The 12,551-nt window shown below is 52.0% G+C and overlaps 2 protein-coding genes across 2 annotated transcripts in view; both read left to right on the top strand.

The window, feature by feature from the left end:
• LOC140482635 (E3 ubiquitin-protein ligase TRIM47-like) overlaps window positions 1-1,167 on the top strand; it is a 41,667-nt gene extending 40,500 nt beyond the window's left edge. The window contains exon 8 of the mRNA XM_072580143.1: window positions 953-1,167. Coding sequence (XP_072436244.1) covers window positions 953-979 — 27 coding nt within the window. The 3' untranslated portion in view covers window positions 980-1,167. The remainder of the gene's footprint in view (window positions 1-952) is intronic.
• Window positions 1,168-5,329: 4,162 nt separating this feature from the next.
• LOC140482682 (E3 ubiquitin-protein ligase TRIM65-like) overlaps window positions 5,330-12,551 on the top strand; it is a gene marked incomplete at its 5' end in the record, with an annotated part of 33,315 nt that continues 26,093 nt past the window's right edge. Inside the window, 4 exon segments of the mRNA XM_072580194.1 lie at window positions 5,330-5,471; window positions 5,474-5,488; window positions 5,491-5,576; window positions 8,863-8,958. Coding sequence (XP_072436295.1) covers window positions 5,330-5,471; window positions 5,474-5,488; window positions 5,491-5,576; window positions 8,863-8,958 — 339 coding nt within the window.

Here is a 12,551-nt window from a genome sequence, read left to right as displayed (position 1 = left end):
TCATGTGACAGAATTGGAATCTGGAGGAGTATCAGTGAGTGAATGAACATTCCTCTCCATCGGGGGGAACGCACCCCGTGATACCCCAAGGGGCAGTGTTTGGGGTTTACCCTGTGACAGTCCCAGGGGCAGTGTTTGGGGTTTACCCTGTAACAGTCCCAGGAGCAGTGTTTGGGGTTTACCCTGTGACAGTCCCAGGGGCTGTGTTTGGGGTTTACCCTGTGACAATCCCAGGGGCAGTGTTTGGGGTTTACCCTGTGATACCCCCAGGGGCTGTGTTTGGGGTTTACCCCGTGACAGTCCCAGGGGCAGTGTTTGGGGTTTACCATGTGATACCCCTAGGGGCAGTGTTTGGGGTTTACCCTGTGATACCCTCAGGGGCTGTGTTTGGGGTTTACCCTGTGACAATCCCAGGGGCAGTGTTTGGGGTTTACCCTGTGACAGTTCCAGGGGCAGTGTTTGGGGTTTACCCTGTGACAGTCCCAGGGGCAGTGTTTGGGTTTACCCTGTGATACCCCCAGGGGCAGTGTTTGGGGTTTACCCTGTGATACCCCCAGGGGCAGTGTTTGGGGTTTACCCTGTGACAGTCCCAGGGGCAGTGTTTGGGGTTTACCCTGTGATACCCCCAGGGGCAGTGTTTGGGGTTTACCCTGTGACAATCCCAGGGGCAGTGTTTGGGGTTTACCCTGTGATACCCCCAGGGGCAGTGTTTGGGGTTTACCCTGTGATAACCCCAGGGGCAGTGTTTGGGGTTTACCCTGTGACAATCCCAGGGGCAGTGTTTGGGGTTTACCCTGTGATACCCCCAGGGGCAGTGTTTGGGGTTTACCCTGTGATACCCAGGGTGGGTGGGCGGGGGCTGTGTGCGTAATTGGGATTGGGTGCTGTGCTGTAATGCCAGACTGTCCGTGTGGATATTATGGGATGTGCTGACATGTGGGTCTTGTTCCAGGTGCCCAGGAACAGGCTGCATTTCTAAAGCTGGAGCTGCTGTCCCTGGTCTACAGCCTGGCCAGAGTTAAAGCGCTGAAGGAGAGGCTGTTCCTTGGAGAGAGATGAGCTGAGCTGAGCAGAGCAGATCTCCCTGTTTACACTCGGATACAAACTCCATCTCTATTTATAGATTGCTGTTAGCCAGAGTCCCTCATTAAAGCTGCCCAAACCCAGCCGCAGTGTCCATTCCTTATTGGTGCCAGCACCCACTCCACATCAGAGCTACTGGCCCCGACTGGCCACTTTCGTTCCTAGTTAGTGGCTGGTTACAGTTCGTTAAAAATCACACAACACTAGGTTATAGTCCAACAGGTTTATTTGGAAGCACTAGCTTTAGCAGGTGGTTGTGGAGCAGGATCATAAGACACAGAATATCGAGCAAAAGATAATAGTGAACAAACCTAGGGTTGCTGTTAAGTCTTTCATCCTTTAGAGTGGTTGTAGGTTTTAGTTCATTAATATGTAAATTCCAGAACTTCTTATAAGTCACATTTTTGAGCTAACATAAGGTTTTATTAAAAAAAAGTGACATCTCATCTCAGACAATGTATTAAAGGTGTGAGGTTAGAGTCTGTCTGTATCCCAACCTTGAGTCAGACTGGTTCTATTTCCAACGTAGGGATTTATAAAATGTTACATTTGACTGCCTGTATCAACTACCTGCAGATTGTGTGCTTTTTGAACAAAATAGGGTGTATCTGCAATTAAAATTCTGTAAATGCAAATTCACCCCATAGACTGATATGTGTGTATGTGCATGTGAGGGAGAGGGAAAGTGTGAGTGTGTGCAAATGAGTGTGAGTGCATGTGAGAGTGAGTTTGCATCAGTGCGTGCTTGGTTGAGTGTGTGTGAATGTGATGGAGTTTTAGCCTGTGAGAGGATGTGAGTGTGGGGTGTGTATGTGTGTGTCTGAGAGAGACCGTATGTTTGAGGGTCTGCGTTCATGAGTGAGTGTGATAGTGGCTGTTATGAGTGTCTGTGAGAGAGTGTGTGTATGTCAAGATTAGATTAGATTACTTACAGTGTGGAAACAGGCCCTTCGGCCCAACAAGTCCACACCGACCCTCTGAAGAGCAACCCACCCAGACCCATTCCCCTACATTTAGAACACAGAACATAGAACAATACAGCACAGAACAGGCCCTTCGGCCCACGATGTTGTGCCGAACATTTGTCCTAGCTTAAAAACCTATCCATGAACCTATCCAATTGCCACTCAAAGGTCACCAATGATTCTGACTCTGCCACTCCCACAGGCAGCACATTCCATGCCCCCACCACTCTCTGGGTAAAGAACCCACCCCTGACATCTCCCCTATACCTTCCACCCTTCACCTTAAATTTATGTCCCCTTGTAACACTCTGTTGTACCCGGGAAAAAGTCTCTGACTGTCTATCTATTCCCCTGATCATCTTATAAACCTCTATCAAGTCACCCCTCATCCTTCGCCGTTCCAATGAGAAAAGGCCTAGCACTCTCAACCTATCCTCGTATGACCTATTCTCCATTCCAGGCAACATCCTGGTAAATCTTCTCTGCACCCTCTCCAAAGCTTCCACATCTTTCCTAAAGTGAGGCGACCAGAACTGCACACAGTACTCCAACTGTGGCCTAACCAAAGTCCTGTACAGCTGCAACATCACTTCATGACTCTTGAATTCAATCCCTCTGCTAATGAACGATAATACTCCATAGGCCTTCTTACAAACTCTATCCACCTGAGTGGCAACCTTCAAAGATCTATGTACATAGACCCCAAGATCCCTCTGTTCCTCCACCTGACTAAGAACCCTACCGTTAACCCGGTATTCCACATTCTATTTGTCCTTCCAAAATGGACAACCTCACACTTGACAGGGTTGAACTCCATCTGCCACTCCTCAGCCCAGCTCTGCATCATATCTAAGTCCCTCTGCAGCCGACAACAGCCCTCCTCACTGTCCACAACTCCACCAACCTTCGTATCATCTGCAAATTTACTGACCCACCCTTCGACTCCCTCTTCCAAGTCATTAATAAAAATTACAAACAGCAGAGGACCCAGAACTGATCCCTGCGGAACTCCACTTGTAACTGGGCTCCAGGCTGAATATTTACCGTTTACCACCACTCTCTGACTTCGACCGGTTAGCCAGTTTTCTATCCAACTGAACAAACCTCCCACTATCCCACGCCTCCTGACTTTCCACATAAGCCTACCATGGGGAACCTTATCAAATGCCTTACTAAAATCCATGTACACTACATCCACTGCTCTACCCTCATCCACATGCTTGGTCACCTCCTCGAAGAATTCAATAAGACTTGTAAGGCAAGACCTACCCTTCACAAATCCGTGCTGGCTGTCCCTAATCAAGCAGTGTCTTTCCAGATACTCATAAATCCTATCCCTCAGTACACTTTCCATTACTTTACCTACCACCGAAGTAAGACTAACTGGCCTGTAATTCCCGGGGTTATCCCTATTCCCTTTTTTGAACAGGGGCACAACATTCGCCACTCTCCAGTCCCCTGGTACCACCCCTGTTGACAGTTGACATTTACCCTTCACCTAACACTACGGGCAATTTAGCATGGCCAATTCACCTAACCTGCACATCTTTGGACTGTGGGAGGAAACCGGAGCACCCAGAGTAAACCCACGCAGACATGGGGAGAATGTGCAAACTCCACACAGTCAGTCGCCTGAGGCGGGAATTGAACCCGGGTCGCTGGCGCTGTGAGGCAGCAGTGCTAACCTGTAGTGTGTGTGTATATATATATATACTGCAATGGGGTGACATGAACCCACAGTCCTGGTTGAGGCTCTCCCCATGGGACCGACCTGGGTGTGTCAGCCTCTGCTCGGCCACTTTTCATTGTTGCCTGTCCTGAACTCTGCCTTTCGAACCAGTCTGACTCAGAATTGGGACACAGACAGACTTTAACCTCACACCTTTAATACATTGTCTGAGCTGAGATGTCACCTTTTGATTTATAAAGCCTGAAGTTATCTCAAGAATGCGACTTTAAAGTAGTTCTGAGATTTACATATTAATGAACCGAAACCTGCAACTCGTTCTAAAAGACTTACTAGCAGCCTCGGTTTGTTCAAGTGTGGTTTTAATGGTATGAGACTGTGATTTTTGTTCTAATGTCCTGTCCCCCCAGTTCCCGTCGCTCCGAAAGCTGGTGTCTCCAATTAAACCTATTGGACTATAACCTGGGGTTGTGTGAGTTTTAACTTTATACACCCCAGTCCAACACCGGCTCCTCCACATCACGGTTAGTTAATGGCTAGTTACAGTTAGTTAATGGCTAGTTACAGTTAGTAATGGCTGGTTACGGTTAGTTAATAGCTGCTCGACACGTCAGTTTCGATTCGCTCCGGCAGCGCAGCTCCGGAAACAGAAACAAAGAGACAGCGAGCGAGAGAGAGAGAGAGAGAGAGGGGGAGAGGGAGAGAGACAGACAGAGAGGGGGAGAGAGAGAGGGAGACAGAGAGAGACAGACAGAGAGGGAGACAGAGAGAGAGAGGGAGAGAGAGACAGACAGAGAGGGGGAGAGAGAGAGAGAGACAGAGAGAGACAGACGGGGGGGGGGGGGGAGAGAGAGAGAGAGAGAGAGGCAGAGAGAGAGGGAGAGAGACAGAGAGGGGGAGAGAGAGAGGGAGACAGAGAGAGAGAGGGAGAGAGAGACAGACAGAGAGGGGGAGAGAGAGAGGCAGAGAGAGAGAGAGGGAGAGGGAGAGAGACAGACAGAGAGAGTGAGGCAGAGACAGACAGAGAGACAGGGACAGAGAGAGGGAGGCAGAGAGAGAGAGGGAGAGGGAGAGGGAGACAGAGACAGACACAGACAGAGAGGGAAGACAGAGAGAGAGGAGGAGACAGAGAGAGAGAGACAGGAAAGGAGAGACAGGGACAGAGACAGGGAGAGAGAGAGAGAGAGAGAGAAGGGGACAGGGGTAGGGTGACGGTCTGGCGGAGAGAGCTGCCTGGGAAGGGTGACAGTCAGAGACACAGGCCTCCCCCTGGGGTGGAGCCAGATCAGACCCCCCTGGGTGTGGGCTCACTGTAACTACAGCCCAAGGCTGACCAAGGGCTGGGGGTAGGTGAGTGCAGGTCACCGGAGGGAGAGGGCACGATGGAAATTCAGAAGGAATTACAATGCTCCATTTGCCTGGATGTTTTCCATTCTCCAGTGACCACGGAATGTGGACACACTTTCTGCAGTGACTGTATCTCCAAGTAACTGGGCCCGAGAGAGCACTGGCTCCTACTCCTGCCCAGAATGTCGACGTGAATTCCCAAAAGACCTGACCTGGCCAAAAATATCCGCCTGTGCCAGATCACTGAAGCCTGGAAACGAGACAGAAACCAGGATGGTCCGGAGTGAGTGCTGATCCTAATCCCAGAGTCAGTGCTGATCCCAGTCCCGGAGTGAGTGCTGATTGCTCTGGGGATCTGGGAAGATTTTGCCAAATCCACCACAGGGAGCTGGATTGTACTGTCACACAGAGGAGTCGCTATCTGCAGACTGTGTCTACAAGATCATCACACACACCAGACAGGAGAGCTGAAGGAGGAGGCTGAGCGAGCACGGGTAATGATCACCAGGACTACACATCAGAGTCATTCCAGACCCTCACTCTCCCTTCTACTGCTCCCTGCCACTGACTGGATTCATTCTTCACATTGACCAACCAGGTCGTACCCTCTACCTGCCTTCACCTATCCCTCACCACCCTGACCCCACCTCCCTCTTTATCTACAGCTCCCATTAACCCCCAGTCCTGAAGACGGGGTACACCCAAAACATCAACTTCCCTCTCCCTCCTGATACTGCCTGCCTTGCTGTGTCCCCCTCCCTCCTGATACTGCCTCCCTTGCTGTGTTCCCTCTCCCTCCTGATGCTGCCTGCCTTGCTGTGTCCCCCTCCCTCCTGATACTGCCTGCCTTGCTGTGTTCCCCTCCCTCCTGATACTGCCTGCCTTGCTGTGTTCCCCTCCCTCCTGATACTCCCTGCCTTGCTGTGTCCCCCCTCCCTCCTGATACTGCCTGCCTTGCTGTGTCCCCCCTCCCTCCTGATACTGCCTGCCTTGCTGTGTTCCCTCTCCCTCCTGATGCTGCCTGCCTTGCTGTGTTCCCCCTCCCTCCTGATGCTGCCTGCCTTGCTGTGTTCCCCCTCCCTCCTGATGCTGCCTGCCTTGCTGTGTCCCCCCTCCCTCCTGATACTGCCTGCCTTGCTGTGTTCCCTCTCCTCCTGATGCTGCCTGCCTTGCTGTGTTCCCTCTCCCTCCTGATGCTGCCTGCCTTGCTGTGTTCCTCTCCCTCCTGATGCTGCCTGCCTTGCTGTGTCCCCCCCTCCCTCCTGATACTGCCTGCCTTGCTGTGTTCCTCTCCTCCTGATGCTGCCTGCCTTGCTGTGTCCCTCTCCCTCCTGATACTGCCTGCCTTGCTGTGTTCCCTCTTCCTCCTGATGCTGCCTGTCTTGCTGTGTTCCCCCTCCCTCCTGATGCTGCCTGCCTTGCTGTGTTCCCCCTCCCTCCTGATGCTGCCTGCCTTGTTCTGTCCCTCTCCCTCCTGATACTGCCTGCCTTGCTGTGTCCCTCTCCCTCCTGATACTGCCTGCCTTGCTGTGTCCCCCTCCCTCTTGCCTGTCTGTTTTTGGATTCCAGCATCAGCAGTTTCTGTTTCTCTCTAACTATGATTGTTTGAATGGCAGTACAGTGTTGAGGGGCAGAATGTGTACCTCCTGGTTTTATGTTCAAACCCCCTCACCATCCTGACCTGGAAATATATCACTGTGCCATCAGTGTTGCTTGGTTCAAATCCTCGAATTCCCACAGCCTGTGGACTGCAGCGGGTCCAGAAGGCAAGCTCTTTCTCGTATTGGCTCAGCCAGTGATGCCCGTGTTCTCACCGCAAGTACTAAAATTGTACAGAAAAAACATAGAAAAAAAACATAGGAAAAAAAACATAGAACATACACATTACTGTTCATTTGACCAACTGGTAATAATGCTGTGCATGCAGCCTAAAGTGAAACCTGATTCAGTAACTACATCATGGACTGTTCCCAAAGGCAGTCCATTGGGATTAGATTAGATTAGATTTACATTCCAGTGTGGAAACAGGCCCTTCGGCCCAACAAGTCCACACCCACCCGCCGAAGTGCAACCCACCCATCCCCCTACATTTATCCCTTACCTAACACTACAGGCAATTTAGCATGGCCAATTCACCTGACCTGCATGTCTTTGGACTGTGGGAGGAAACTGGAGCACCCTGAGGAAACCCACGCAGACACGGGGAGAATGTGCAAACTCCACACGAAACCCACGCAGACACGGGGAGAATGTGCAAACTCCACACAGTTACTCGCCTGAGGCGGGAATTGAACCCGGGTCTCTGGCGCTGTGAGGCAGCAGTGTACCACCGTGCCGGGATTAAGGATGACAGCTCGCAGTCTGGCACTGGTGGTCCTGAGGTTATGAATCGGTTCAGTGCTGGATCGATAAAGCTGCCACAAGTGGGGAAGGACCAGGAGGATGGTTTGGGTTTTGGTCAGGTTTTCACACCCTCCTGCTGTTGGTTCTCGGCCACCACTGGGTCAACTGGAGAAGATTGAGATTTGTCTGCCATCTTGTCAGATGCCTCTTCTCCATTTGGGGTGGTCTGGACTGAGGGATATCCATGGATTCGGTGCCGAGGGTTATGTTTTTCCATGGTGGGTTTCAGGATGTCCTTGAATTTGTGACCGCCCTGCCATGTCAGAGCGTGTGAGGGGGGAACGATCTCGTTTTGGAAATCCTGAGTCAGGCTTGCAGCCTGGGACACGTCCAATTTCACTTGTTGGTGACCCCTTTCCTAACATCAACCTTGGATACTCCCCTCAAACATCATTCTCATCATCAACATACAAATACCACAATGTTAAAAGCAGCTCTGATAATTGACATCTTAAACCCAAATTGACTCATTGTCCCACTTACTAAGGACTGATCCAATAACTTGAAACTGGGGAATCCATGAGGCACTGTGGGTCATCAACAGCAGCAGAACTGTACTCCAGCACAATCTGTAACCTCATGGCCCGGCATATCCCCCACTCAACCATTACCATCAAACCAGGGGATCAACCCTGGGTTCAATGGAGAGTGCAGGTGGGCACTGGGTATACTGCAAAGGCTGTGGGCCCTGAGAACATTCTGACAATAGCACTGAAGACTTGTTCTCCAGAACTTGCCTCTACCCTAGCCAAGCTGTTCCAGTACAGCTACAACACTGGCACCTACAATGTGGAAAATTGCACAGGTATGTTCAGTACATAAAACCCTGGACAACAACACCCAAGAAGTTTGACACCATCCAGGACAAAGCAAGCTGCTTGATTGGCACCACATCCACAAACATCCCCTCCCTCCACCACCCACACTCAGTAACAGCAGTGTGTACTATCTACAAGATGCTCTGCAGAAATTCACCAAAGATCCTCAGACAGCACCTTCCAAACCCACGACCACTTCCATCTAGAAGGACAAAGGCAGCAGATACATGGGAGCACCACCCCCTGCAAGTTCCCCCACCAGGTCACCCCCCCAATCCAGACTCAGAAATATATCACCGCTCCTTCACTGTCTCTGCGTCACAATCCTGGATTTCTCTCCCTCAGGGTATAGTGGGTCTACCTACAGCACACAGACTGCAGCAGATTAAGAAGGCAGCTCACCCCCCACCTTCTCAGGGGGCAACTAGGGACAGGCAATAAACACTGGGCCCAGACTAGCATCTCCAGATTGTGTAAAGATTTTTTAAAAATCACTTGCAATAAGAGCAAACTTCAGGAGACAGACACTGATGTTCGACTTTATGTTGTGATTTAACAGGAGAGAATCATGAAGTATCAGGCATTGGTGGATCTACAGCATCAAGCAACAGTCAATGACCTGTCGACTTGGAAGGAGACAATTACTACACAACAGGTGAGATGTGACAGTGCACACTATCTGAGTCTCATTAACCTGGGTCTGGCTGTGGTTCAGTCTGGTTTGTGTCACTGTCTTTGGCTGTGTGAGTATCTACCTGTGTGTGTGTGTGTGTGTGTGTGTGTGTGTGTGTGTGTCTGTGTGTGTGTGTTTGTGTGTGTGTGTGACTATATGGCTCTCTGTCAAGAGTGTGGTGCTGGAAAAGCACAGCAGGTCAGGCAGCATCCTGATGAAGGGCTTATGCCCAAAACATTGTCCCTCCTCCTCGGATGCTGCCCGATCTGCTGTGCTTTTTCCAGCACCACACTCCTGACTCTCCTCTCCAGCATCTGCAGCCCTCACTGTCTCCTATGTGGCTCTCTGTGTCTGCCTGTCTCTGTCTCTAACAATCTATCTCTCTATGTCTGTGTGTGTCTGTGTGTGTCTCTCTCTCTCTCTCTCTGTTTCAGTCTCACTGCCTGTGTGTCTGTGTGTGTCTCTCTCTCTCTCTCTCTGTTTCAGTCTCACTGCCTGTGTGTCTGTGTCTCTATATGAGTGTCTAGCTGTCTCTCTCTTTCTCTCTCTGCCTCTAACTGTGTGACTATCTGTCTGTTTGTGTCTATCCCTGTGTGTGTGTGTGTGTGTGTGTATCTCTTCCCCCACCCCACCTTTATCTGTGTCTGTGTGACTCTGCCCCAGGACTCCACACATTGGGTATCTGGAACACCAGAAGGCAGTGATCCAGCCAAACCCCTCTCCATCAATCTACTCATAGCCATGCCATCGAAACATCGAGAATAGGAACAGCAGGAGGCCATTCAGCCCTCCTGATACTGCTCCACAAATCAATGGAATCATGGCTGCACTGACGCACCTCACTCCCACATTCCTGCCCTTCCCCCTGGAATCCTCGATTCCCCGGCTGATCCAGAACCTCTCGGTCTCAGTCTCAAATATCCACGCGGACTCTGCCCCCAAATAGGTGCAGCATTCGGCCATTCAGCCCTTCAAACCTGCCCCACCATTCAATATGATCATGGCTGACCCAAGCAATCCCAGTATTCCACTCCCATGTTTTCTCCATACCCCTTGATCCTCTCTCCCCTCTCTCCCCCCTCTCCCCCTCTCCTCCCGCCACTCTCCCCCCTCTCTCCCCTTTCTCTCCCTCTCTCCCCCCTCTCCCCCTCTCCTCCCGCCACTCTCCCCCCTCTCTCCCCTTTCTCTCCCCTCTCTCCCCCTCCCCCTCTGTCCCCCGCCTCTCCCCCCTCCCCTCTCTCCCCCCTCTCCCCTCTCCTCCCGCCACTCTCCCCCGATCTCTCCCCTTTCTCTCCCCTCTCTCCCCCCTCTCACCCATCTCCCTCTCTCTCTCCCCTCTCTCTCCACTCTCTCATCCCTCTCTCTTCCCTCTCTCTCCCCCTCTCCCTCCCTCCACTCTCTCCCTCTCTCTCCCCTCTCTTCCCCCTCACCTCCCTCCCCCCTCCCCCCTTCTCTCCCCCCTCTCTTCCCCCTCTCCCGTCTCTCCCCTCTGTCTCCCCTCTGTCCCCTCTCCCCCCCTCCCCCCTCCCCCCTCCCCCTCTCCCCCCTCCCCCCTCTCCCCCCTCCCCTCCCCTCACCTCTCTCCCCCTCTCTCCCACCCTCCCCTCTCTCCCCCCCCTCTCTCCCCCTCCCCCTCTCTCCCCTCTCCCCTCTTTCCCCCTCCCCTCTCTCCCCCCTCTCTCCCCCTCCCTCTCTCCCCCCTCCTCTCCCCCGTCCCCTCTCTCCCCCTCTCTCCCCCCTCCCCTCTCTCCCCCCTCCCCTATCTCCCCTCTCTCCCCCTCTCTCCCCCTCTGTCCCCCCTCTCTCCCCTCTCTCCCCCTCTCTCCCCCCTCCCCTCTCTCCCCCCTCTCTCCCCCTCTCTCCCCCCTCCCCTCTCTCCCCCCCTCTCCCCCCTCTATCCACAATGGTTGAGACTTCCTAGGAAAATTCTAATAATTTTTCAGAAGTGTGTTCACGGGATGTGAGTGCCATTGGCCAAGCCAACATTTAGTGCCCGTCCCTAATTGCTCCAGGGGCAGTTAAGAGTCAACCACATTTCTGTGGGTCTGGAGTCACATGTGGGCCAGACCAGGGAAGGACGGCAGGTTCACGGATGATTCAAACCCAGGTCCCAGATCACCTCCTGGATCTCTGGATTAATTGTCGAATGATAACAACATTAAGTTAAGGTCAGACACAATTTCCCTCACCATGTCCACTCTGCTTTGATCAGATTATGATGTTGCAAATGTCCTACTGTTACTTCCATAAAAACTGATTCCAATATTTTTCCAACAATAAGGCTGAGGCGAATTGGTCAGTAGTTACTGTGTTTTGCCTTTTTTGAATAGGGTTGTCCCAGTTTTGGTTAGTATTGTCTTTAACCAGCAACACTCCCCCACCTCATATAAACAACATAGAACATCGACCATTCCAGCGCAGGACAGGCCCTTCGGCCCTCGATGTGGTGCCGACCTGTGAAATCAATCTGAAACCCATCTAACCTGTACTATTCCATGTTCATCCACAGGCCAATCCAATGACAGGACCATTGCAGTTGCAGGCAGGGTGTTCCACACCCCGACTACTCTCTGAGTCTTTTTTAGTCTGTCCTTCCGACATAATGAATACTCACGAGTATTTCCTTTCCTGCAACCATTCCTTTATAATCTCCACAATATCACACCCGTTTACAGCTAGCTGCAACACTAATTTTACCCTTTACTGCAAGTATTCCATGCTTTAAGATTGACGTCTTGTCTCCTAAACAATTTGATCCCTGTTCACATGAGTTTGCACTGTGGCTTGAACTCTCTGCCCACTGCTCTCTTTAATTCCCATTCCATCTTCAGGTAGGTTTTAGTGTTATTCCCCTCCCTCCCACCGTCCTGTCTAGGTTCCCATCTCCTTGCTATTTTAATTGCGAGCCCTGATGAAGGTTCATTCCTGATGAAGAGCTAAGGCCCAAAACATTGATTCTGCTGCACCTCGGCTGCTGCCTGACCAACTGCGTTTTTCCAGCACTACACTTTTTGGCTCCAGTTTAAAGTCTCCCCAACCACATGACCAACCCCCCCCCCCCCCCCCCCCCCCCCTGGAATCAGTCCTGGTCCTGCCCAGTCCCCAATGTCCCGGGAATCTGAAACCATCACCATCAAACCTGTTTAACTGCCTATTCAACTGATAGTTCCTCTGACTAACATGTGGCACTGGCAGTAATCCTGAGACTACGACCATTGGGCTCGAGTCCAAACTCTCTCTCTTCAGTTTTGAGGGCCTCATCACTTCATCTACAATGTCTTTGGTGCCAGCATGTACGATGGCCTCTGGTTGTTCACTGTTCGTATCCAAGATGTCCTGGAGCTGATCAGAGGCATCACGGAGACAACATAACTGGGGGAGGGGGAAGAGTGTGTGTGGGGGGGAGGGGGAGAGGTGGGGGGGGGGGGGGAGGAGAGAATGTGGGTGGGGGAGGGGGAGAGAGTGTGGGAGGGGAGAGTAAGGGGGGGAGGGGGTGGAGAGTGTGGGGGAGGGGGGAGAGTGTGGGGAAGGGGGGGAGAATGTGGGGGTGAGAGTGTGGGGCAGGGGGTTGAGAT

Source organism: Chiloscyllium punctatum, chromosome 11 (genome assembly GCF_047496795.1).
Source record: "Chiloscyllium punctatum isolate Juve2018m chromosome 11, sChiPun1.3, whole genome shotgun sequence".
In the NCBI taxonomy this organism is placed as follows: Eukaryota; Metazoa; Chordata; class Chondrichthyes; order Orectolobiformes; family Hemiscylliidae; genus Chiloscyllium; species Chiloscyllium punctatum.
This window is presented reverse-complemented; position numbering and strand designations above follow the sequence as displayed.